The sequence below is a fragment of the Aphelocoma coerulescens genome, chromosome 14 (assembly GCF_041296385.1).
Source record: "Aphelocoma coerulescens isolate FSJ_1873_10779 chromosome 14, UR_Acoe_1.0, whole genome shotgun sequence".
Taxonomy (NCBI): Eukaryota; Metazoa; Chordata; class Aves; order Passeriformes; family Corvidae; genus Aphelocoma; species Aphelocoma coerulescens.
In genome coordinates, this window is record NC_091028.1 from 12120994 (window position 1) to 12146258 (window position 25265).

The window sequence follows — 25265 nt, forward strand, 5'->3', positions numbered from 1 at the left end:
CATGTAACCTTCTCTAATGAGGTGGGTACAAATTAGGAGCTGGCAGGAAATTGCTTTGCAAGCACTCAGAAACCGTGTGACAGCATTTGCATGAGTCAAGAACATTTTCAGACTGCAGTGACACAACGCTGTTACCTCCCCCCTCCTGCAGGGAAAGGCAAGGTCTGAGCTCCCAGGTACCTGTACTGACACCCCTCAATGCATCCACAGGCGGCTGCAGACACAGACCTGCCTTAACTGTTCGTGTGTGCAGCCACTTGCAGGTGCTGGCTCATCGCATCTGCACAGGTTCACCTCAGTACAGCTGAGAGGAGCAAAGGAGGTGAGGATAAATGCCTTCGTTGCCTGCAGCCAGTATTTGTCTTTGCTCTGAGCTCTGCAGGTTCATTCACTTCTTGCCTTGCACTGTGCCCTTTGCCATTGCCTCTCTTGAGCAGAGGGATCGTCTGACTTGTACAGACCTTGGTGGAGTTGGCTGAGTGCAGATTCATCACTGGAGAGCGATGAGCAATAGTTCATAGACTCAAGATAGCACTTCTGTGAACTGTCATTTCCCAGATAAGCTGTGGACAGGCTGCACTTCAAACAGCTTCAGTATTGGGCAAATTCAGCATTAGTCAGAAGTGGTTCTGAGCTCATCCCATATGACATGGAAGTATAAAAAACTACGGGGATTGAAGCTCTCCTTCTTGGTGTTCATTTGCCAGTTGTTTCCCTTGTTCAGGAGCAGAGCCAGAGATGGATGACTGCCTGGAGACACTGAAAGATGAAGAGGAGGCTTTGTGGGAGAATGTGGAGTGCAACCGGCACATGCTGAGCCGCTACATCAACCCAGCCAAACTTACCCCCTACTTACGGCAGTGCAAAGTCATCGATGAGCAGGATGAGGATGAGGTGCTCAACTCCCTTATGCTGCCCTCCAAAATTAACAGAGCAGGTAATTATCTGGTCAGTGGCTCTATCTGCATCCCTGTGTGAATAGCTTTGCTTTGCTAAGTCTGGAGGGAGCCTGTATCAAGTTGCACATCACCAAATGAAAACCTTTAATCTTATTTAGAGGAGGTTTAAAGTAAGGGAAGATTCTGCTGGTGTTTTGATAACAAAGACTCTTTCCAGTGCTGTGCAGACTGGAGCTCATGGGGTTCAAACTCCCATCAAGGCCTTGGCAAATATTTCAGTTAACATGAGCAGCAGGCAGTGCCATTCCAGGAGCAGATTTTCAGCTGTCTTGCAGTACTTCGTGATTTGTCACTGGAGGATCTGCCATCCTTGCCTGGTAAAGGCTGCACTGAATAACTTGTCCTTTGAAATTTCCAGACCAATTTGCCCATTCTACTCCTTCAGAATAACGATCAGCACAAACATGTAGAATTGGTGGCATTACTTTATGGGCTCAGCTGAACTCAGGTAATCAGCCAGATTTTGCACAGCTCGTTGCCATGGCAGAGATGAACCTTAGGCAGATCTAACTTCAGGGATGTGATACTTGCTCATGCTGCTGGTGGGGCTGATGTGTCTCTTCTCTTCTGTCTATACCCAGGCCGACTGCTGGACATCCTCCACACCAAGGGCCAGAGAGGCTATGTGGTGTTCTTAGAGAGCCTGGAATTTTACTACCCTGAACTCTACAAACTGGTGACAGGGAAAGAACCTACACGGAGATTTTCCACTATTGTTGGTGAGTAGAATCAATCATAAAGGAGCCTGTTGAACTAAGGACTATCTGGAAGACTGGCTTGGTTTTTTTTTTGGGAAAGAAGTGGAAATAAAAGCTAATCTTACTGTAGCATTCTGCAGCTTTTCAGTCCCCTTCAAAGCAAAATGTGGTAGGTAATGTATAAAGCAAAGGGACATCCCAGCTGTCTGAATGAAGCTGAAGAGCTTCAAATGAAATGATAGACATTGCCAGAAATCTCAGGAGAAGCTATATTGGAACAGTGAACTAAACTACACTGATGGCCTACACATGTGCAGCACATTTGATGCATTCAGATTAACTGAACTTGTACAGATTCATTTTACAAAGGTTGTGCTATTTCCACAGGCTCAGCTGAAACAAGACAAATGTAAATGCTTTGTCTTCTATCTAGACAAGCTGTATGTGTGTATATTGGGATTCTGATACCAGTGTGTTGTGTAATATTTGTACTGTTAGACATACAGATGTGTATGAATCTGTGCAAATTCTGCACCTCTGTACATATTCTGGCCCCTTGTTTCTTACTTAGTTCTTCTGATCCTACTTATTAATAAAGTAACTTAAATAAGGTACTTCACTAGACATTGATAAGCTGTTCAAACATTTTCAGTGGAGGAGGGACATGAAGGCCTTACCCATTTCCTGATGAATGAGATCATCAAGCTGCAGCAGCAAGTGAAGACAAAAGACATGCAGCGCTGTGAGCTCCTGGCCAAGTCCCGCCAGCTGGAGGATGAGCGAAAGCAGCTAAAGCTGAACAAGATAGAGCTGCTGACCTTCCAGGAGAGGTACAACAAGATGAAGGAGGAGAGGAACAACTACAATGATGAGCTGGTCAAGGTGAAAGATGAGAACTACAATCTGGCCATGAGATACGCCCAGCTGAGTGACGAGAAGAGCATGGCTGTGATAAGGAGCCGAGACCTGCAGTTGGAGGTGAGATAAATGCTCTGGGGTGCTTTAGTCAGCAACAGCAATGGAGAGCGCCAGTGGCATCTGGGAAAATGAGACAGCAGAAAGGTGTAGAGCTCTCTTTTGGTCTGCTTACCCAGATGATTGGAGGCATCACTGTACAGAAATGCCAAGTGCAGTGAGGTGTTTTAATGGCAGATAATGAATTAACAGAATGCAAGTAAAAATAAAATTTAAAACATACTTCCTTACTAAGAACATAATTTGGGCTTTTTTAGGCTTAGTAATATCTTGGTACAGTTATCCAGCAGCACTACAGCTGCTGAGGGTTTGTTCAGAAACATATCCTGAATTTTCTTCTGTTTTTCCTGATCCAAATAGTCCACCTGCAGAAAAGCACAATGTGTGGTCAGCCTCTTAAGTGTTCATTCTGTTTCATACTTCTTTATTTATTGAAGGATTGGGGGCATGCCACTGTTTTTTTAATCCAGGTGTTCTAAATGTTCACAATCAGCCCATATGAGTTACAGCTGGCAAGTAGCAGGTTTGTACTTGAAACTTCACCAGTTCAGTTGTGGACATTCAGCACCCAATTATCAACTCCTCCTTAGCATTCACAGCTTAAACTATTTTTCCCCCTATGTTTTCACCTGGAAGTGAGAGCTTTTTCAGAGCACTAAATGTCAGAGCTAGGAAGGATTCCCTTCCTCTCCTCTTTCTCCTTTTCACTCTCCCTGGCTGCTCTAGATTGACCAGCTGAAGCATCGCTTGAACAAGGTGGAAGAGGAGTGCAAGCTGGAGAGGAACCAGTCTTTGAAGCTGAAAAATGATATTGAAAACCGACCCAAAAAGGAACAGGTTCTGGAGTTGGAGCGGGAAAATGAGATGATGAAGACTAAAATCCAGGAGTTACAGTCCATCATTCAGGTATAAAAGCAGATTGCTGCCTTTAAATCCAAACTCAAGCATATTCCAGTTACAGTGCAGGAAGTGTAGGCTGAAACCTCTGCCTGCAAAGCTTCAACCAGCATAAGTGCAAAGTTTGGACAAACAGAAGGCTGGTTGTACAGCTCCCAGCTGCCTGGAGTGCTCTCTGCACAGACACATGCATGAGGAGGGGCTCTACAAAAATAGTCCTCTAAAAAAAAATCAAGTGTACATGAGAAATTGGCTCTTCCAAGAACGCAGTGTTGAATTGCTGAACATTGTACCAGCCTGTCACTGCAAAGCTCTGTTAAACAGCCAGTTCAGAAATTTCTGACAGTGGCTCTGTGTACCCTGTGTCAGGCTGTTGTCATATCTTTGCCAAAAGGTTTTAATGAAGCAGAGGGTAACAAAGGTTCCTGTACTTGAGCGGTCACTAAGCACCAGGGTGCCCTGGAGAATCCTGCTTGCACAGGGAGCTCAACTAACGTGTGTTTGGGTAGGTAGGGAAAACAAATGATGTGCAGCACATTTAGAGCTTAGCCAAATAATGGGATATATATGAGACTGCTCAGCACTTTGATGGAAATGTTTGTGGCATTTTAAAATGACACTTAAAAATTATCAATAGAAGGCCTTTCAGAAATGACTGTAGCCTCTAGCAGCGCCTAATGATTCTTAGTTCTAACACAAATCCAATTCAAAGGTTGAAAAACAGTGTAGGATAGAAGATTCTGGGAGTTCTGGTCCATGTAGGTCTCTTATATTAATTGAAATGGTCTTACAGCACTTAAAGAAACAGAGAAATAGCTAAAAATAGGATTTAAATTCTCCTAAGCAAAAGTATAAATAAACTTGAACCTGGTTGTTTTAGAAATGCTTAGGAATGCTTAGAAATACTGGATAACCAAAATGTCCCTGAAATCTCCAAATCAGTCTAGGTATTTCAAAAAAAAAAAAGCATATTCCTTGCTGTCATTTTATGCTTTTTTCATCTTCCATTTATGGTTAATTTTGGATGGCAATTATGTGTTGGAACATGCTTTGGTAATCTTTTTAATTTTAAATCTGAAAGAAATTATATTCCTGGACAGTGTGGAAAATGAAGCAGTGGTACAAGGTACTCCAGGCATGTTTAATATTCTCTGAGCACAGCCTGCAAAGCCTGTGCATGACTTAAAAATTCTCCTGAATATTTTCTTAGGCCCTGCTCTTTGGAAGAGGGTGATTTTTGTGCTCAGTGAGAGCTGATTAATAGAAAAGAGTTTTGAATGCAGCTCTTGGAGTGAAGAATTGTCACTGCATCCAAACCAGATCAAATTACAGCCAGTACAATAGACCAGTAAAACAGTTCCTTCATCAGATTATTCTGACAGCAAGACAGATTTTATTCATCTTTTCTGACAATGCTTTAAAATATGAACAAATGTCCATCTCTTCTCCTGCTTTCCCATTGCAGTACCTTGTTCATTTGCTATTCCTCTTGCCTGTTACTGTCTTTGATACTTTTCTCCCTGCAAAACTATTTTCTGTTTCCCTGGCCTGGCTCTAAAAAATGTCTTTCCTCAGGCTGACAAGAGGGGTTTGCCAGATTCAGACAAAGCCATTTTGGATATTCTGGAACACGACCGTAAGGAGGCACTGGAGGATCGTCATGAGTTGGTCAACAAGATCTTTAATCTCCAAGAGGATATTCGTCATGTGGAGGACTTGAGAGACAAGGTGAGAAATGGAAGGGTCGAGAGATGGAATATCTCAGGCTGGTGCCCAAAATGCCTCTGGGAGTGGTGGTGGTTAACAGTTTGTCATTTCCAGTATCTTGAGGAGAAAGAAGATTTGGAGTTAAAGTGCTCAACACTAGGAAAAGACTGTGAGATGTACAAGCACCGCATGAACACTGTAATGATACAGCTGGAAGAGGTGGAAAAGGAGCGGGACCAGGTATCTCACAGTTAAAGTGGGGGAAATCAATTGCAAAAGCCTCTATCTCCTCTGTGTCACTTTGGGGAATTGTGGGTAATTGGGCCCAAAATACCATTATAAAATAAGCAGTTAAAAGAATTACTTGTTGGGATTTGCATTAGAGTAATTAAACACAGGGTAATATTGGGTTGTTTCCACAGTGTAGCATCTGGCAGGCAGAACCAGGATCTTAACAACAGCTCCTGCAAGGCTCTATGTCAGTGTCAAGTCACCCCGTTTGCACTCTGGGACATTTTCCCACCAACCCAGAGGGAGATGTAAACCCTCATCATCATAATTTTTGATGGTGCTACCGTGGCACATCCTGGTCCTGATTGCTGTGTTTATGGGTGACTGGGTACCACTTCTGAAGTGCCCGTTGCCAACACTTCACAAACAAAGGCAGCAGGAGGGGAGGGTCTGGTGCCCAGGTGCCACAGAGGGTTCTTGCCCCGCTGCAGGCGTTCCGCTCGCGCGACGAGGCTCAGACCCAGTACTCACACTGTCTGATAGAGAAGGATAAATACAGGAAGCAGATCCGGGAGCTGGAGGAGCGGAACGACGAGCTCCGAATCGAGGTGGTGCGGAAAGAAGCGTGCATCGTCAACCTGGAGTGCAAACTCCGGCGCCTCTCCAAGGACAACAACTTCCTTGACCAGGTACAGCTGAGCAAAACAGACATGATCTCTTTTGTTAAGACTTGCTTTTGCAAACATTTTGGTCTGGAAGGGAGAGGGGACTTTTTTAATTCTTTCCATGAATTAACTGAAAAAAATAATCTCCTCCTACTAAATGTCAGTGTTGTGAATTCTTTGCTGTAGTGTTGTTCAAGTTGTCTGTCATGCACATGCCTTCCCAAAGGCTGCCATTCCACAGCTTGACTTTAAATGGTAGGGAAAGAAATACAGAAAACCAATTATTTTCTAAACCGGGTTAGAAACTACAAATATTTTTAGGAATGTGAGTGAAACAGAATTCAGGCAGTGAACAGAAATCCCCACTAATCTCAACCCAAATTATTGATTGGGTTTGGAGCCGCATTCTGCATGAACTTCTGAAGCACAGAGTCACAATGGGTTCAATCAGATTGCTCTGAAGGAAGGTCATGTGTTGTACCAAACTGGTCTCAGAAGTAAAAGTGTTCCCTTGTGACCTTTAGAGTTTGCCACGGAATCTTCCCATTACCGTTATCTCCCAGGCCTTTGGGACTTCTGGCCCAAAAGCCAATGGTCAGGAAGCCGATGACTCCTCCACTTCTGAAGACTCTCCAGAAGACAACAAATTCTTCTTGCCTGATCAAGTTCGTCTCAAGAGAAGAGTGAACCTAAAGGGGATCCAGGTGTGTCTGAATCTGAGGCTGGAATGACACAGAGCAGGGACTGTTAGAACTATCAGACATAACACATGTTGTGGCAGTGCCTCTGAAACTGCTGTAAAGATAATAGATTTGTGTATGATAGTGAGCTGTCAGTTTTTGCCCTGTGGTGATTTGCATCTTGAGGAGCAGATCTAATCAGGCTTTATAGACTGTTTTCTGTCCCTTCTCCCCATTTTCTGTTTTCTTCTTGCTTCTGCTGTTCATTCACATTCTTGGAGCGTTGTCAATAAATTGATTCTTTGCCTCCTTAACATTAGTGGAAAAAAAAAATGACATAATGCCTGAGGTCCAACACACACTGAAGGTGAAAAACAAAGTGTTGGAGGAAAAGCTCCCAGCAGCTGGAAGGAAAAATAGAAAGAAGTGGACACAATCTAGAGCAAAATTAACTGTCTAATTTAGAATTAAATTATGGCAATTTCCTCACCCCTAACAGGAAGGGGTAGCATGAGTTAGGTTTATGATTTCCCCAACCAGCTGCATTCACACAGCTATTATCTGATGCTGTATTCATGAATTGTAAAGAAAACCCACAAAAATCTAACATTCCGGCTTTTGAGGTTCTCTTTCCTTTCATCTGCATTTGAATTCTCCCTGCCCTCCATAACCTTTCTGAGCTCTGACTGTCATTATTACTTATGGCGATAGAGCTGCATTTTTCACATTGCACACTCCAAAAGGATGCCTGTTGTATTAACAGCTGCCTGAAACCAGTCCCAAGGCACCCACTTCACCTTTTGTCTCTTTGTTTCCTCAGCAGAATCTGTAAATTGCAATGCATTTGGGCCAGACATTCAAAAGTAGTCAGGTAGCTAACCCTCCATCACTGCTGTGGTATTTAGATACCTAAATAACTTCTAAATTTTGGGTCTTGTTGTTTAAAGGAGGGCAAGTATATTACAACGTAGCAGTGAAAAAAGGTGGTAAAAATATCTGGTTTACAGTGTGTGGCAAATATTCTGCATTTGTGCTGATTTTTGTCCTCTTACTTTTAGATAAGTCCAAGAGCTAAATCCCCTGTCAGCATGAACAAAACATCAGAGTTTCAAGGTCAGAAAGAGCACCCATGTCCTTATTCCTTTTCCATTGCTTTGTCTCTTTCACTTAATCTCTTTAAGTTGTTTTAGCAAATATACCAACCAGGGAAATTGTTAACTAAGTCCAAGTTGGTAAAAAAAAACAGTTTCTCTCACAGATACCAATGTAATAATTTAAAGTAGTCAAGTGTTCTACTTCACTGTCCTCTCCATCCAAAGATGCCTCCACAGGCACACGATGTGCATCCCACAGCTTAGCTAAATTTTCTGTTTTCTCAGTTTTCCATTTAGTTTACAAAAGTTGTAAAGTCATTTGTGTAACATCTGCACTAAAAATCATCATACCATTCTCTTTTTGCTGTTGGAAAAATCATTCAAGCTGAAAAGGCCCTAATCTAGTGATTGTCTAATGAGTTCCTTTGTCCTTCAGCAAAACAGAATTAATTTTAAATCTAAAGCATTGCAAAGGCTCAGAGAGGGGGATTGACCCATGCCCCAGCCAGCTGCCAAGTTACCGAATTTGTTGCTGTACACTCATGTTTGAGTTACTCCTAATTCCTCCTATTTGTGTAACACTATCCCTGAAACAAACACCATCAGAGGCAGCACTTCCTTCAGTTGTTGTGTGTTAACAGTGTGCTTCTGTTGGACAAAACACCATGGGAAACACGGCTTCTGCTCCAAGGTATTCCATGTTAAACAGCAGCTTTGCTAGCAGGCAGTGTGCAACATTAATACCAATCAGAGGTGCTGAGGAAGGGGAGGAGTCCACATTCACTCTGTGTTAACCTGGGGCTGCGGAGGGATCCCAGGCTTCTTGATCCTTGTAAATGTTTTGTAGTAAAAATGTGTAATTCAATGAGCCTACCTTGCAGATCGCCTGGTTCAGGTGATGAAGTTAGAACATAAATTCATGAAATAATCTTTCTTTATTTGTCAAATAGCATTCACAGATCTATTAAAAATGGCCAGGACAGAGTTGAGAGACAAGGGGGCAGGAGTCTGTGCAGAGGGGTGGGAATTTCCGTACTTTGTCAGGAACTGCTGGGGAAGGTGTGGGAGCCAGAGCTGCAGAGCAGGAGCGTGTCTGCGGCCCCTGTCCAGTACAAGATCAGCTGAAATGGAAAGAGAACATAAGTGCAGTGGCACATCTGTGAAAGACTCTGCACTGGAAGTGCTCTGACATGCTTCTCTCTCGTGTGTTTTGTCTGTGTTTCCCTGTGTCCCCGTGAGTGCAGCAGTCAGAGCACAGGATGAAGACGGGGCCGAGGGCAGCACCGGCCGCACGGACACGAGCTCCTCTGTGTCCATCAGTAACTCCATCAGCAGCTGTGAAGTCACCAGGATTGTAAGGATGCCCCTTGCCTGTCTACAACTGTCTCTCCTAATGTGGTTCAGTGCTTTCACAACTCAGTATTAGCACTTCCCCAGCATCCCAGCTGTGATCACATTCAAGGCCCTTGTCAGAAGCTCCCTTAATCCTTTTACCAGCATTTTGTTAGAACTATGTTATTAGCCTTTCCCAAAATCACAGAATTGGTTTATGTTTATTTAAAGATATTTCAGAGGTATTTATGACCTCTTGCTGTCTCCTTATGCCATTTAACATTTACTGTTAGAAGAAAGAGATTTGCTTTAAAAGCTGCTTTGTAACTTACCTGGGAAAATTTTAAGGATTTTTTGAGTTCTATAATGCTTTTCCTGTCTATAAGTAACAGCAAGTGAGAAAAGGGGTGCAGATCACAGTTGGAAATTTCTGCATACCATAATCAAACCATTTCTTCCCTGCTTGCTGTATCCCCATAATCTTCCAAGGTAGATATTCCATTATACATATGTGAGCACTGACACAGCAGGACAGGCAGATAGAGAGAGTGCTCTTGCAGAGTGTTAATAACAAAGAACAAGACATGTTTCTAGAACACCGTGAAAAATGCTGCCCCCAGGAAATTAAAATTATACTCAAGAATAGCCAGGAAAGAACTTGCTGCCACTCATAATAAGCTTAGCTGGGTTAGGAATATTTTTTGGAATATCTGTTGAATGTTAAGATGACTTATACTAGTCTTCCCTCTAGTGCAATTCAGGGTTTAGTTTCCAGTGTACTGGAAGATTATTTAACATACGAAGATCTGTGTTTTTCTGTCTCATTCCAACTATATATATATTTATATAAGTAGACATACTGCTTTTCATCCTCCTCCTGTGTCAGCTGTGCAACATATACACCACACATCAAGGGTGAAGTTACAATGGCTTAGTAAATCAGGCAGTTATGTGGTCACAGGAGGAGGTGCAGTGCCAGCACACAAGCTGGGCATTGTGCTATAAACTGGGATATATGAGTGCTCTTGGATTCTGCACAGCTAGAATCGACTTCTCTTCTTTTTCTGTGTGTGCTTCTCAGTGCAGACTATGGCCAGTGCAGAGCACCACTGCTAATGCTGCTGTGACTTAGAGGTGAGAGCACATTTCAACCAGATAACCTTTCTGAAACCTTTTGGTTTCTTGTTCAAAGCAAACCCTGCGGAATCGCAACGACAGCATCATGTCGACCACTCCCGAGCCTCCCGGGAACGATTCCATCGTGCGGCGTTGCAAAGAGGACACCCCTCACTGCAGGTGGGTCACGTGTGGGGAAACCTGTCCTGAGCCCAATGGCACAAGGACAAGGGAAAAAGGGCTGCAGAGGTCCTTGTGTCTGCCTCTGATTGAAGAGCCTCTATAAAGCAGCAGGATTAACTTCTCAAGGCTGCAGCCCTTCATCCCACATTTTGTCCAAACCACTCAGGAGTGCCTGATGGTTCTGCCGGGATGAATGACACAGTGATACCACTGCAGCACTGACTCTGTAATGAACAGAAACAGGACTGGAATCACTTGGCACTGATGCTGTTGCAGAAAGTGCTCTCTCTACCTTCATACACTGATCCAGCTTCAGTTTTTGCCCCTCAGCTCCATGCTGCCCTTGTGTCCTTGTTCTTTCCCCTTCTTTCAAAGCTCGCCCTTCTTCTCTGTAAGCTGCCAAAGTAGAGCAGAGTTGCTTGCATGTCTGCGAGGAGTGGAGGGGAGAAGTGGAGGAGGGAGGTGGTTTTTGTGAGTCTCAGGGTCTGCTTCTCAGCAGAGCAGAGAGCAGAGAGAGAGGCTTTGCTCTTGGCTTCACCTTCTGCTGCAGCTTCCACTTCTGTCGGGTCAGGTCCCCATGGACTTCCCCTGGCAGTGAAATCTCATCAGCTGGTAAGTGGGAAGTTGGTGGCAGGAAGGAGAGAGACCTCTCCTGCTTCACAGTTCCCTAAAGGGCACTGACCCCTTTTCTGAAAGGTTTTTTGCAATGTGATACTCAGACATGCTGTGTTGGTGTGGTGTCAATAGCATCAGTGTCTGCATCAGAAATATCAGGAAATACAGATACATTCCCTAAAGGTCCCAAGCAGAAGGAGAAAAGAACAGAGCAGACCAATTTAGAAGAAAGCAATATATGTGGAGTGTTTAGATCTTTATTAGATCTATTTTTGATATCTAATCTTTATTAGACCTTTATTCATATTTTTATGTTTTTCAAAACAATCTGATCTTGGGCAGACTGCCACTTCTGCCTCTCTCTCTGGACAGCTTTGCAAGACAGCTTTCCACTGAGGGCATCCTCAGCTGGTCCTCCCACATAATTTTGTAGGCTGCTGAGGCTTTAAGCAGTGTTTATTTCAGTCTCCCTTAGCTTCTCCTACATTGCCCTCCAAGTCCCTTTTTAAAGTGTGTTTTATTACAAGATGGAGGAAAGGCTTTTTTAGTAATGATTTGAATGTTTGGTGCTTCAGGTGCTTGAGAAGCCTTTGGCATGCCTGAACCTTTCAATATTTGCAGTGTATTACAGAACACAGTAGAGATTACACAGAGATTATTCATCTTCTGGACTTATTTCACTGTAACTGTGACTGTATTCTGTTCCATGTGTTAAGGCACTGGAAGACTGAGTTGTACTGAAATCTGAATTTTTCCCTCATATTAGATATTCTTCATGTGGAAAAAAAAGGTACCCTGGAACAAGGTCTGAATGTGGGTTTACTTTGTTGAGCTGATAATCACTAAAGTCAAGTATCTCAAGAGCCTGCCCAAAAATTCACTGTAGTTTATAACTTTATAATTAGCATGATAAATTTTTGTAACTTATTTGTGAACATAATCCAGAATAATTGCTGTTTGCAAGCCAAGTTGCAGGTTTCACAGTTCATCTCAACTTAATTTGTGTGAATAAAAAAGGTGAGATCATCATTTAATGTAGGAAAAGGTACATTATTTCCCTGCTTATGCATGCTGTAAAAATAGCTGATCCTCTGCAGCCTGGCTGCAAAAATTCACCCTTCAGCTAAAGCCAAATATGAGGAATATCAGCTCCACAGGAGACCTACAAATCATTCTGAATGGGAAAAACAACAAGCTGTTATTTAAACAGCTTTGCAACCAAAGGACATGCTTTAATGAAGTCCTTCTAGTGAAGCTGACAGATCACTCACTTGGCTGGACAGCCCCAATACCCCTGTAAGAGCAAAATTTTAGAGAATCTTAAGTGGTTTTCAGGCCAACCAATCCAGTCACCTCTACCAGGAATGGCTGTGTCACTGCGAGCTGGGCTGGGAGCAGAGCTCTGGCAGTTCCCAAAGCCTGGAGCACTTTGCTGTTCTGTACTGCAGGTACCTGAGTAGCCATGCAAGGTACCCTGAAACTGCTATAAAACACTTCAAGTACTTTAAATCAAGCAGATAAATTACTCCTTACTGCTGCACCTCAGTAACTTCACTTGCATTTACTCTGTCCATCAGTGAACTTCTGGCTTTTTGCTCTGTCATGGAAAACCCCCATGGTGCAGTGCATGCACAGCAGGCATTGTGCAGCCCTTTATCTCCATGTGAGCCAAGTGTGGTGTGAGTCACACACCAGACCATCAGTCAGCAGCTTCCTTTTGTCCTCAGCAAAATCTTCATTCCCTCACTGCTGTTGGCAATTCTTCCTGCTGAACCTTCTTGCTGCTTCACATGCTTCCCATGCTGGCTGACACATGTTGTCTTCCTGCCCTTTTCTATATCTCCCCTGGACTCTCAAGGATGTTACTTGCTTATTTTTTTGTAGCTGCACCATTGCCTGATGCAACGCCTCCAACATCTTCCTTTTTCACAGAAGAAGTTCCTCCTTCAGAACTTAATGAAATCTGCTGAAAGCTGGAAAGTGTTCAGCTTTCTCTCTCTTCCATTATCTCATGCTTTGTTTTTAATTCCAGCCTGGTTGAAGAGGACAATGACAGCTTTGGATGTGATGCTTTGGAGCTGGATGGTAAGCAAGAGGATATCATGTGTAATTGAAATATGAGCTAGTATGTTATCAGCTCCCCAGCTACAGAGACTGTCAGATAACCAACCCTGCTCTAAGAAAATGGGACACACAATCTGTGAATAAATTGAGAAAACAAAGGGTCAGCCAGTGTTAAGAAGGGGAAAGCAGTCATTCCTGAAGAACTAAGTTCGAAAAGGGTTCATTTTTTTACCATGAGGGGGGTCAAACACTAGAACAGGGTTGTCCAGAGAGTTTTAGTCAAACTCTTCATCCTTAGAGATATCAAAACCCAACTGGACAAAGTCCTGAGCAATCTCCTTGAGCTGACCCTGCACTGACCTTTGACTAGAAATCTCCAGAGGTCCCTTCCCACTTTCTATTCTATGAAAGAGGCATTCCTCGTGCCATGTCCTCATGCCTCTGCCTGAGGAATTTCCTACTTCAGCTTTGGCTGGGATCAATTAAAATTCATTTTCCTCTTTTCCATCTTTGTCAGTTTATCTAGGACTCATTATCATTCTTGTTACTCTTTCCAGATGACAGTCATGACAGGCAGTCACATGGAGCTCCTTCAGTGCACTCTTCCTCTTCTTCTCATCAGTCAGAAGGCCTGGATGCCTATGAGCTTGAGCATGTCAACTCCATATTTAGAAAGTTCTCTCTGGAAAGGTATTTGAGATGCCAGTTTACCTACCTGAGAGGAAAGGGTGCTGTGGTAGAAACTCTCTATTTATTTATTAGTTGCTGAAGTTATAGTGGCAGGAGTGATTATGGTGGCAGCAATATAACGTTATCTTGGAGCCCTTTCATGTCCCGTAAACCCATGAAGGTCATCCTCAAATTTCAAAAACTTCAAGGCAGACTAAACATTCTAAAGGCTTAAATTTCTCTTTGTGATCTTGCTATCTTGCTTCAAGAGCTTGCAGAGTGGAGAACTGTTGTATGCTGAGTTTTCAGAGATGCCAGAGCACTGGCAGCTATCCAGATGCTCTTTTCCAGAACTTGTGCTGTAACTAGGAGGATTTCTTTTAGAGTCCTTAGATCCTAGTGCTTGGTAATGCTGGAGGTTTATTTCTATATCTCTCATTTATCATACATGCATTTAACTCAGAGTGAGATAACCAACTGTCCCTTCCTCTCATGGACCAGGCCCTTCCGTCCCTCTGTCACGTCTGTGGGCCGCATCAGGAGCTCGTGTCACACGATCCAGCGCGTGACACTCAACGGGGACAGCCTCAACTCAGAGATCACCCTGCTCGGGGGCAATGACAAGGGCAGCTTCATCAGCTCTGTCAAGACAGGCTCCCCTGCAGAGAAAGCTGGCCTTCGGGAGGGACACCAGATCCTCCTGGTGAGCATGAAATCATCACCAAGTGGCACTGGGTGTCTGCCCACCCACCTATGCTGTCCCTGGCAGCCCATGAGCACAAGTTCAACAGTGCTTCTGACAAGTTTCTCTTTACTTAGTTTTCCCTCCATTGCCAATGTTGCCAGACCATTTTCCTATTAAAACTCCTCCAAGGGGGAAGAAAACACCCCCCACAATTTATATTCCTGCACTCCTTACTCTCAGGGAAGCCTGGGATTGTCCAAGTGCTGCAGTTCTGTTGACTGCTAGCATTCCTAATTTGAGAGAAAAATAATTGTATAATTAAGATATAATCTACATCCTGATAGCAAATTGTCTGCATTGTTTAATAAGAAAAAGATTATGACATTTAAAAAAAAATGGTATAATTGACTCAGATATTGACCCTGCGCTGGAGAGTGATATTTCTTTCGTATCTAGCTGGAGGGCTGCATTAAAGGGGAAAATCAAAGTGTTCCCTTGGATACTTGCACAAAGGAAGAAGTTCACTGGACAATTCAGAGGTGCAGTGGTCCAGTAACACTCCAGTATAAATCAAATCACGAAGGTAAGACTGGAAGTATTTCTCATCTCATATGGTCTGTTATAGCAACTTGTCTGGAAGAGAGTGACAGGACCAGCATATCCTTTGTATTGGGATAAATCTGGAGCATGCCACTGGTGTTAATTACAGCACCTCTGTGGAACTGTCTCAGCTTTTAGCCTGGTGACTGAGAAAATAAAAAGCCCATGTGCTTGTCAAGCAGATTCTGAAAAACTTACATGGTGGCCAATAGTGACATGATTCGTGAAACACGTTCAAGCTTATTTTTATGTACAGTTTTTTGCAATACAATGTGGTGAGCTCAATGATCTTTATCCAGCTGGTCAATTTAGCATTTACCTGGTGGAGTTGCCCTGTTTATTGCTTTGTGGCTTTATCTTATCTTTAACAGCTGGAGTTCATGTGTGGTGAACAGAATCTGATTTTAGTGTTCAGGGCCTATAATGATAATTTCAGGTTATGGATCAAAAATTACATTCCAAAATCCATTCTTTACTGGTGTGTATAAATGGGCGTTCGTGTTTTTATGCTGGTTAGAGAATTTCAGCTGCATAGATCACACAAGAAGTGATGCCTTTGATTTTCTTTGATGTTTTCAACGGTAGAAAAGACTGATGCAATTTTTTGAGCATCACTTAACTGCAGATAAAGCATGTTATAGATTCTGGGAGTGCCAATTAGAGCTAATAAGGGGAATAGCTTGCCAGTAAAATTGGTGGCAGAACTCACACTGTACTTAGAGGGCAGAGCTATAGCTGTGTCTGCGTCTTTGGTGAGTTCTCTGTTCCACAGGTTATGTGGGGAGTACTGAGAATGGAGTTACCTAAAAGCAGCATTATAATGAGAATATTCCCACAGGCCTGACAGCAGCAGCATGGTCTGTCCCTGAGGCAATGCCCCATCAGTATCTCTGAGGTGCAGGCCCATGATCTTGCTGGAAGTACTGCAGGCAGCGCTCTGGAAGTACAAACCTCTCTCGGAGGAGCCCCAGGAGTTTGTGCTGTGGCTTCTCCCAGAGGATGCCTGGGAATGCAGCAAGAGCAGAGTGTGAGATCCTGCCTCACCCCTTCCCTCCCTGCTGCAGGGTACCGGAAGCTGCTGTCGGAGCTGGAAGAAGGGCTCATCACCTCAGGGGATTCATTTCACATCCGCCTGAACCTGAATATCTCCAGCCAGCTGGACTGCTGCTCCCTGTCAGTGAAATGTGATGAGATCGTCCACATCCTCGACACCATGTACCAGGGCAGGTGTGAGTGGCTGTGTGCCAGGGTGGATCCCTTCACTGACAGGGACCTGGAGATGGGGACCATTCCCAGCTACAGCAGGTGAGGGTGATGCTGAGTGGCCACAACTGAGAGCAGGGATCTAGAAACAGGGAACTTAATTACGGCTGTAAGGAAAGACGTGTCTGTGTCTTAAATTTTGAGATAAGATCTGGTGATGTTAAACTATAACATGAGCTATAAAACTTAAGAAAGGAGATTCCAGATGTCACCTGAAAAAATAAAGTGGGTTGCTCAAAAAGTATAATACGCAAATATTCCATGGATATTCTTTAATCCTTAACTGCAATGCAGTTCTCCATATTATTTTGTTCCTGCCTTTACTTCATGGTTCAGTCAGTCCTCACTGCTGTTTCTATTTAATCTTTTCCGTAGGCACAGACCCATTGCAATCCAGCTTTCTTGTGAGTGGTTTCAAAACTATCTTGATCTGTGTGATTCCATCCTTTCTTTCAGAGCCCAGCAACTCCTTTTGGTGAAGCTGCAGCGGTTGATGCACAGAGGAAGCAAAGATGAGACAGAAAACTCCTACAATACCCTTCGGGCACTGCGGGTAAGTATCCACAGACAAAGTCTTTTTAACACCTCATACTCCCCTGCTACTGTTTTTTCATTTTTCATTTTTCATCATCATTTTACAGAAATTCCTGTTTACATTCTGTGTAGGTTTTGATTGTGTCAGGCAATGGGCACCTTCTGTTTGCTTTAAATAATGTCCCTGCGAATGAACCCAGCTCTGGCTCACTATTAACCCTTCCAGCTATGAGGGAGTACACTTTAAAAGTCAAAACTGTTCTGTGCTTTAGTTGCCCTTCTCATGCTTCTCTGCCTGTAAACATTGAATGCATCTTCATGTACACATGAGGAAGAAGCTGTGTCCTTGGAGTTAATAATCAGAGTTATTTCTCTCCGATTGTGAGCAGGCCTCTAAACCACAGAGTCTATTGTCCCACTTTAGAAAGACCTGTCTCTTCCAGCCTAGATGTTGTGGAGAGAATTGGGATTATCAGGCCTTCACACACAACAGCCCTACTATTTTCTCCTTTTCCATCACAAAAAGTAATTTGATTTTTCTTTCTTTAGACCCCAAAATTCCATCTTCACAAAATTAAAATTATGTTCCCAGTGTATTAGTTACTGTAAGTTATTTTTAGAGTCTGGGAGACATTCATGCTTCTAACTTGTGCAGAGACAGGTAGACTGTGCTTGTGCTTGATTTCAGTCAAGGTTAAGTGTCACACATTCCTTCTGTGCTCGCATCCCCACTGATCAAAGGGACAGAGATCATTGGAAGAGGTGCTTGTGAAAGCAAAAGCTGTGCATGATCTTTCTTGATGCAGAAATTACCTCTTTCTTAGGTGTGGAGAGCAGTCTGTGAAAAAAGGAGTGTGAAGAGCAGTGAAAAAGCAGTGTTTTTGGCACAGGCCATGCTATGTCCACAGTTTGTTTAGAACATTGTATTTGGGATAGGTATCAATCACTCTCCTCTTTTACTGGAAATATAAAATATCTGTCTTGGCTTGTTTTGTTTCCCAAATATTATGATTAAAAAAAACAAATACTAAAAAGAGGGTGGGGGAGAAAAACGCCTGTGTTCTTTTTTACTAGAATACATTGCAGCCAGAGGAGCCTGCCCCACAGAGCGACCCAAAAACCAGCCCTCGCCTGTCCAGAGCAAGCTTTCTTTTGGGCCAGATTTTACAGGTAATAAAGTTCAAATCCTCAGTGCAATGTCTGAAATAGTGGATCTGAACAGCTGATACTCTCAGGCTATCCTAATTCCCCCAGAAATCCCAGCTCAGGTCTAGAGGTTGTATTGGAATTTATTCCTATCAAAAAGAGATTTCATGCACGAACGAGAAGGATGGGTTGTGTTTTCTGTTGTGATGTGGGGTGTTTGTTTTTAAGAGCATAGCTTCCATTACAGATGTGCCTTGAGGAATCCCATGTCTGCCATCAGAGGCTGAAATGTGCTTTGCTTGTACCATAAGGACAAATCCAATGGACTGGATCAAATCTCCAAGTCTCTGTGAGATAGGGCTCCATCAGGAAATAGTCCTTTAACTGTGGGCCAGTGACTGAGCGTGACAGAGACTTGTGGGTGAAAGATAAACCTTGTGAAGGAAGGAGGTTGTGAAAGGTTAGCAAATACACAGGAGGAGGAGTTAATGTTTGGATAGAGGAATAGTCGGGTGGATGAGGAAGGAAAGCATGAAGCCCATTTCTCAGGTAAAATAACTGTAAAAAGATGCCATTTGAGAGTTTTTAAGTCTCTCTGGTAGAGTAAAGAAGAGGCAGTTTGAGTATAACCTGTGATACATTTGTGCACATACTCTGGGTATGATGTACACATTAGTGCTTGTACTGGTGATAGCAGGGAGCTCTGTGAAGGGAAACATGCCTCTTAAGAGCAGAGAACAAAACAAGAAATCTCAGAGGGGATTAACACCCGCTCTGAAACAGATCTATGATATTTAAAGAGTCTTAGAAGTCAGTCCACAGATCCATGGAGTCCTGTCTTTGATAGACACAGGTGATTCAGATCTCATAGTTAACAGGTGTCAGCTGATGAATACATGGGGAGGGTAAATAATGCAAGAAATGAGAGTCAAATCTCTCTTTTTTTTGTTCACCTTTTTAGTTTGTCAGTAGGTCTGAGAACAAATACAAACGAATGAACAGCAACGAGCGGGTCCGCATCGTCACGGGCTGGCCCTCAGGCCTGGCACTGAGCTCATCCGAAGGGAAGAAGCAGCTGCCTGATAAACTGGAAGGTGCAGATCTAAAACAGCCTTTACACACATAGCACTGACACAAAGGCCTACATAAACATCTACACAACAGCATGGCTACGAAACATATCATAGGTCTTGCATTTGTGGTCAACTCTGCAAAAGTTCAACAGGATTTGTGACCAAAACTGATTCTGCTAAAAGTGCTTGGGCCACTAAGCCTTCATGGGCAGCTTTAGGACACTGAAATGTCCTGTTTGACTGGCAGTTCTTCCTAAGTGCTTTCTTGCCTTTTGCTCCAAAACATTTAACTTAGAGTAAGTCAAGCTAACAAGCAGAAAATCTCCAAGCAAATGTTGTGTTGAAGAGGTTAAGAAATAATCTCTTGAAAGCAAAAGGCACTTGAATTTTCTAGTATTAGGTTGGACATCATAGTGCTGTGAGTATAGTAAAGACAACCCCAGCAAAAGGGGAAAGAGGACCAGTATGACTAATCATGCCATTTCTGGTTCATGTGTGTCTCCTTTTTTTCTCCAAATATTCATGGAGGGGAACTCAGATGATAAATGTCTTGTTCTTTGCTCAGATTTGGATTCTGAGAGTGAAATCGATAAGAAGCTCAGTCTGATCCCCTATAGCTTGGTGAGACCCATCCACTGCGAGCGCAGGCGCCCTGTCCTGTTCACCCCCACCATGCTTGCCAAGCCCTTGGTGCAGAAGCTTCTCAACTCTGGAGGTGCCCTGGAATTCAACATATGCAAGCCAGGTAATGGGATAAAAGAGGGCCATGACTGTCAACCTTCAGTGTTGGAAATACGAACATATATATGCGTGCACACGTAGGGGAATGCACATGTGAGAGCTGCTTGAGGTACTTCAAGTCACATCAGAGTGATGTGTAGCTGTAAATCCTGCTTTTTGAGACTATCTGGGATATTTGAATGTTTTTGAGACAGCCAGTACACATGGTTATGAGATTTCTGTGTCTATAAATATTATCCATGTGTATGCTGTGTGGTTGCTAGGCTGCCCCTCAGAGACTGAAATGCTGTGAGTGCTCTTTCTGTTTGCATACTGTTTGCATACTGCATATCTAGGCAATGTGAAATTTTGATTAATTTGTTTCTAGTATTTGCTATTATGAGGCATATCTTCCCTAGAGCGACTTTAGGTTTCTGTCTCATCCAAGCTGTGAAGATTGTGCATTTGATCTACTGGAAAGACTGATTTTCTTCATGCTAAGTATTTACTATTAAAGCAGTACGCAGTGCCGTGATGGCTGCAGGGCAGGATTGTATACAACCCAGCATTAAACAGAGCTGACGTTTCATTTTTACACTAATATTGAATACCCACAGCATAGTATGCAGCCTTACAGTCATCCAGACAGAGAACCTGAGAAGTTAAGTATTATAATAAATATCCCCTGTCTTGCAACATAAAACAAAAGCTTTGATGTGGAGCTGCAATTCACAAGGGGGCCGGTATCACACATTGCAACCTAAGCCAAATTTTTTTGAAACTTTAAACACAAATGTTGGAACACTAAATCCTTGTTTTAGGATCCTGTGCTGAGGAGACCTTCTTTTTTTAGCACTTCTCAGCATCCTCCATCCCTGAACTGTTACTGCATAACATTAGGTGCTGGAATTGTATTTACTGTTTTAATTTAATGCCTTTATAGTGTTGTAGTAATTGCCCAAGGACTCATTGGTGTAGGATATAGCTGAGATGCTCAGCTGTGATCAGATTAGGCTTTAATTGAATTCAATGGAAGAAATGAGGCAGCTGTTAAGACAATTCATTGCTCATCTTCCTTCCCTGAACCATCCTTACATCCCATGTGAAGTACTACTGGATAGTTTTCTACATGTTCTGCTGTTGTAAATTTGATTCTATCCCCATCCACATCTCTTCCTAGATATTGTAACAAAGGAAGAGTTCTTAAGGAAGCAAAGGACGGAGACTGTCATCTTCAGCAGAGAAAAGAATCTGAACACATACGAATGTATTGTACCTGCCAACATTGAGGCTGTCACTGCCAAGGTGCTCCCAGTCCTCTGTGTCCCTTCTCTGGGCTCTCTGTGAACCTCTCTGCCACGTCTTGCATAAGAGACTGACCAATTTAAAGTTTCATGTTCTCTCTCCTGCCCTCCTTCAATCTCGGATTTGTATTTATTCCCCCAAATGGCTTTTTATTTGTGCTCTTGTTTTCCTTTCCTTTCCCATCCTCAGCCATATTCTTTTATATTCTCCCTCATTCCCTGTGATGACCCACATAGATGCAGTTAAGTATCCTTTCATTTTCTGTACTCCATTCTTTAGTCATTTCCTTTTCATATCATAAGTATATATGAATACACGAGAGAGTGAAAGATACAAGGACCTAGACAAAGGAAAGGGAAGCCTGAAACCCAGACACAGGGGTGTACAGAAGCAAGATAACAATGCCTGAGACAGAGATCTGATGTCAAATAGAGTAGATTTGATGCACAGCATGGAAAAAAAGGAGAATTAAAGTGATGGTTTTTTCTCTCACAAGTAGTTGCATCGGATGTTCTTTCTGAACAAAAAGCAAGCCTGTGTGTTTGTGTCTCTATGTAAAACTGGTATTTTATCATACTTTTCATCTTTAGAACAATCCATTTCCATTTTAAACCTTTTTGGAAAGCTGTTAAGCTCAGCTGATATTTGACTGACTAGTTTTAAACCAGTAGGAGGAGCTGGACTTTAAATGTATTTGATTAAAAGATTTTAAATCAGTACAATGGTAAATAGAGAGCTTTCTAAATGACCCCATAAGGGATAGATACCATTATCTTGAGATTCCACAGCAGTGAATTTCCTTTGTGACACTGTTATGACTTTGTTTTTAGAACAAGCATTGTCTCCTGGAAGCTGGAATAAGCTGCACAAAGGATTTAATCAAAGCCAAGATATATCCTATTGTTCTCTTTATAAGAGTCTCAGAGAAAAACATCAAGAGGTTCAGGTAACATATTGCATATGCAAACCTTTTGCATATTTGATATTCCATCTTATTCAGTGAATGATTCTTGAGTCCAATAATGTTCTCACTGAGAGAAATAAAGAACCTCATCCCTCTCCATCTGGTACTTCCCTGTGCACTATTTCCTCCCATGACTCCTCCCTGAAATCTTACAACCAGAGAAAGCAGGAATTCCCCAAATCTGGCACTCTTTCACTGTCACTGGTGGCAATGAGCATTGTGGGAGGATGAGACCAAAGAAAATGTGGTTTTCTCCATGCTCAGCACTCCCACAGCATTTCTTAAGGTAATGCAAGCTGGAAGAGGAGAGCTCATAAACATTTGCACTCTCCCTCCATTCAGTGCTCTTAAATTGTTTCCCCATAGCAAATATTTCTCCTTGGGGGCAGCATGGAGGTAAGGGGAGGGCACACCTGGAGTAGCTGCATTCTTCACTGCTTTTATTGCTTGTATGTAGTTAGGAGAAAATAAATTCTTGATGGAACAGCTGGGACTACAGGATTAACTTAGAATGCAAGACATTTATTTTTGGTCTGCTCATTTGATCCAGGAAACTGCTGCCAAAGCCAGAGGCTGAGGATGAGTTTTTACGGATGTGCCGCCTGAAGGAGAAAGAACTAGAAGCACTGCCTTGCCTTTATGCCTCTGTGGAGGCAGAGGCATGGAGCAGCATTGAGGATCTTATCCGGACAATAAAAGACAGGATCGGGGAAGAGCAGCGGAAAACCATTTGGGTAGATGAGGATCAGCTATAAAAAGCCATCAGTAACGTGGAGCTCTTTGGTGAGCAAACGACACATCCAGGTGGAGCAGGGGCTCACTGAATTCTTTGATGAGGTGCCCAGAGCTCACTCCTGTTTCACCCTTGCTGGCTGGGCACTTCCTGCTGGCAGGATGCATGTCTGGAATGGAACTGGAGCTGTGTTGAAGAGCACATGTCTCAGATGCTGGGGTCCAGGCTGTGGGACAGACCACAGCCACCACCACAATTTCTGATCCGCTGGCATTTCTTAAGGGACAGCACCTGTTTAACACATGAGGACAAAGACCTTGAGAGGGAGCTTGGGGTAATTTATTATGTTCAAAATAAGGATTTATTTTATCTCATTGAAAACTTCTGATGAGACCAAATAAGTGGAATCTAAAAGGGATAAGGCATGGGGATTGGGCTTCAGGATGTGGAATTGATATGTGCCCCACACCCCCCTGAAGTGAGAACATACCCAGCTGAGGAAGCTGGAGGCTGGTTGGGAGCAACAGCAACACAACTGCTGATGGCCAGAGCAGCTCTGTGGCCCTGTTTCTCCACAACCATTTTAATGAAAAGAGAAGAAAATAGCTATTCTTCCTGGCATTAACTAAAATGAAAATTTTCCCTTCCTTTTAAAACCCCAGTTTTATTTAACAGTTTTGCAGGTTTCCTTTGTAGTCCTGGCACTTACAGGAAAACAGACTTCACTGTCCCAGTGGCACATCAGATCTTTCCAGATCTGCCAACATTTCATTTAGTTTATCCCTGCCTCTGCATCCTATTCATTTGTACATCTCTCAGTTTTTAACATTTTTTTACTCATGGAAAATACCATGGTGCCTTCTCCGGACGACAGGTTTCTCTGTTTCTTCACTGAAATATTTTTCTATGACATCACTGCCTGCCAACATGCCTGCTTTCAACAGGAGGGACTATTCTGAGAAGAAGACAAGGAGAATTTCATAAGCCAGTAATTTCTGTGAACCACTCAGTCCTTGACCTGTGTGCCATGACTGGCAGCGAGGAGACCAGCGAGCACCACGCTGTGCTGTGGCCAAGTGGGATAATGCATGCTTCCAGAAGAGTGTATGGGGCTGAGGAGACCATGTCCCATTTTCAAAAGCACTTAAGTCCTCAGAGAGTTTAAGTTCCACTGTTCATGAGTGTGACTTAGACTCCTAAATCTCTTCAGTCTTTGAAACCTTTCCTCTCGACATTAGACGCTGTACTGAGATTGCCAAATTGATCCAATAAAACTGACCCGATAATAATGACTCGCGCAATTGCTGATCTAAAATGCAATTAAAATTGACCTACAGATAAAGAGTTGTGCATCCCATTGTCCTTAGATCCTTCTTTCCTTGCCATATCCCTCCATTTTAAGATGCATTTAATAACAAATTTACTTTTTGCTTCTGTGTTCATCCCCAGTCCCCCATCTTGGTGGTGTGGGCTGATTTTTGCAGCAGGCAATAAAAAACCAATCAGAATGTAAATAAAACATCTGGTCTGGTCGCCTTCGTTAGATTAGCTGCTCCCTAGTCTTTGCAACAAACTTCTGCTGTGGGTGTCTCTCAGGTAGACTGGGTCAGTTCATGTTGGCTTGTGGGATTGTGCTTTTACTTTATGCTCTTTTTTCTTTTATGCTCTTCTCTTTTGTGCACATCATTTTTTAACTAATGGAATCTTCAAGAAGTAATTTATGTCACTTTACATCTAATTGCTGCTGCTGTGTTTCTCAAGTTATTAATGTTTGAAAGAATGTTCATAGCTAGCACTTCTCAGAGAATAGCTTTTTACCTGCCCAGTGCCATCTGCTTGGACTGTGCAAGCAGGGGGAAACTTCCATGTGCAATCTCTTTACGAAAAGGACAGGCTGCACACACAATTTTCAACTCCCTCCAGGGCAAAGAATAACAACCAGTTGGGGTATATATAGAACAAATTGGATGATTCTTCAGAGATCCTCTGTAGCTCAAGCAGAAATAAGAAAGCATCAGTTGGAAGAACTAAGCCTTTCAGGAGCATTTTGCATTCATTCCTAACGTCCTGATAATGCAACCTTGTGTAACAGCTGCCTGTGGTTTGTTCCTGCCCCCCTTGTGAAAGCTTTTGAGTCCGCAGCTGAGCAATGGGAGGAACTGCAGGAACATTTCTCAGCTGCTTCAGCAAAAAGTTCAGCCAGGTCAGCATCAGATGCCTCCAGGAGCCACCAGCTGACTGCTCACCGGACAGAGCGCGGAGGATGTCCGTGTGCCACTGGCTGTGCCACAGGGATCGCTACCATCTGCTAGAATGGCTGCAGCAGATGGCTGGTGGGGCAGAGGGGATGGACTATC

The 25265-nt window shown here is 43.1% G+C and overlaps 1 protein-coding gene across 3 annotated transcripts in view; it reads left to right on the plus strand.

Moving 5' to 3' along the window:
* CARD11 (caspase recruitment domain family member 11) overlaps window positions 1–24587 on the plus strand; it is a 48466-nt gene extending 23879 nt beyond the window's left edge. For 2 of the 3 annotated variants that reach the window (XM_069029980.1, XM_069029981.1), the window contains 23 exons: window positions 725–937; window positions 1541–1678; window positions 2310–2635; window positions 3359–3538; window positions 5105–5257; window positions 5351–5476; window positions 5959–6156; window positions 6657–6836; window positions 7871–7925; window positions 9151–9260; window positions 10431–10534; window positions 13185–13237; window positions 13774–13906; window positions 14387–14588; window positions 15027–15153; window positions 16235–16475; window positions 16890–16986; window positions 18042–18137; window positions 19075–19207; window positions 19752–19931; window positions 21087–21211; window positions 22042–22157; window positions 22726–24587. In XM_069029980.1, the coding sequence (XP_068886081.1) occupies window positions 725–937; window positions 1541–1678; window positions 2310–2635; window positions 3359–3538; window positions 5105–5257; window positions 5351–5476; window positions 5959–6156; window positions 6657–6836; window positions 7871–7925; window positions 9151–9260; window positions 10431–10534; window positions 13185–13237; window positions 13774–13906; window positions 14387–14588; window positions 15027–15153; window positions 16235–16475; window positions 16890–16986; window positions 18042–18137; window positions 19075–19207; window positions 19752–19931; window positions 21087–21211; window positions 22042–22157; window positions 22726–22930 (3491 nt within the window). In that variant the 3' untranslated portion in view covers window positions 22931–24587. Of the gene's footprint in view, window positions 1–245; window positions 323–724; window positions 938–1540; window positions 1679–2309; window positions 2636–3358; window positions 3539–5104; window positions 5258–5350; window positions 5477–5958; window positions 6157–6656; window positions 6837–7870; window positions 7926–9150; window positions 9261–10430; window positions 10535–13184; window positions 13238–13773; window positions 13907–14386; window positions 14589–15026; window positions 15154–16234; window positions 16476–16889; window positions 16987–18041; window positions 18138–19074; window positions 19208–19751; window positions 19932–21086; window positions 21212–22041; window positions 22158–22725 lie in introns of those variants that run through there. The other variant, XM_069029982.1, reaches the window with a different exon arrangement.
* The last annotated feature ends 678 nt before the right edge of the window (window positions 24588–25265 follow it).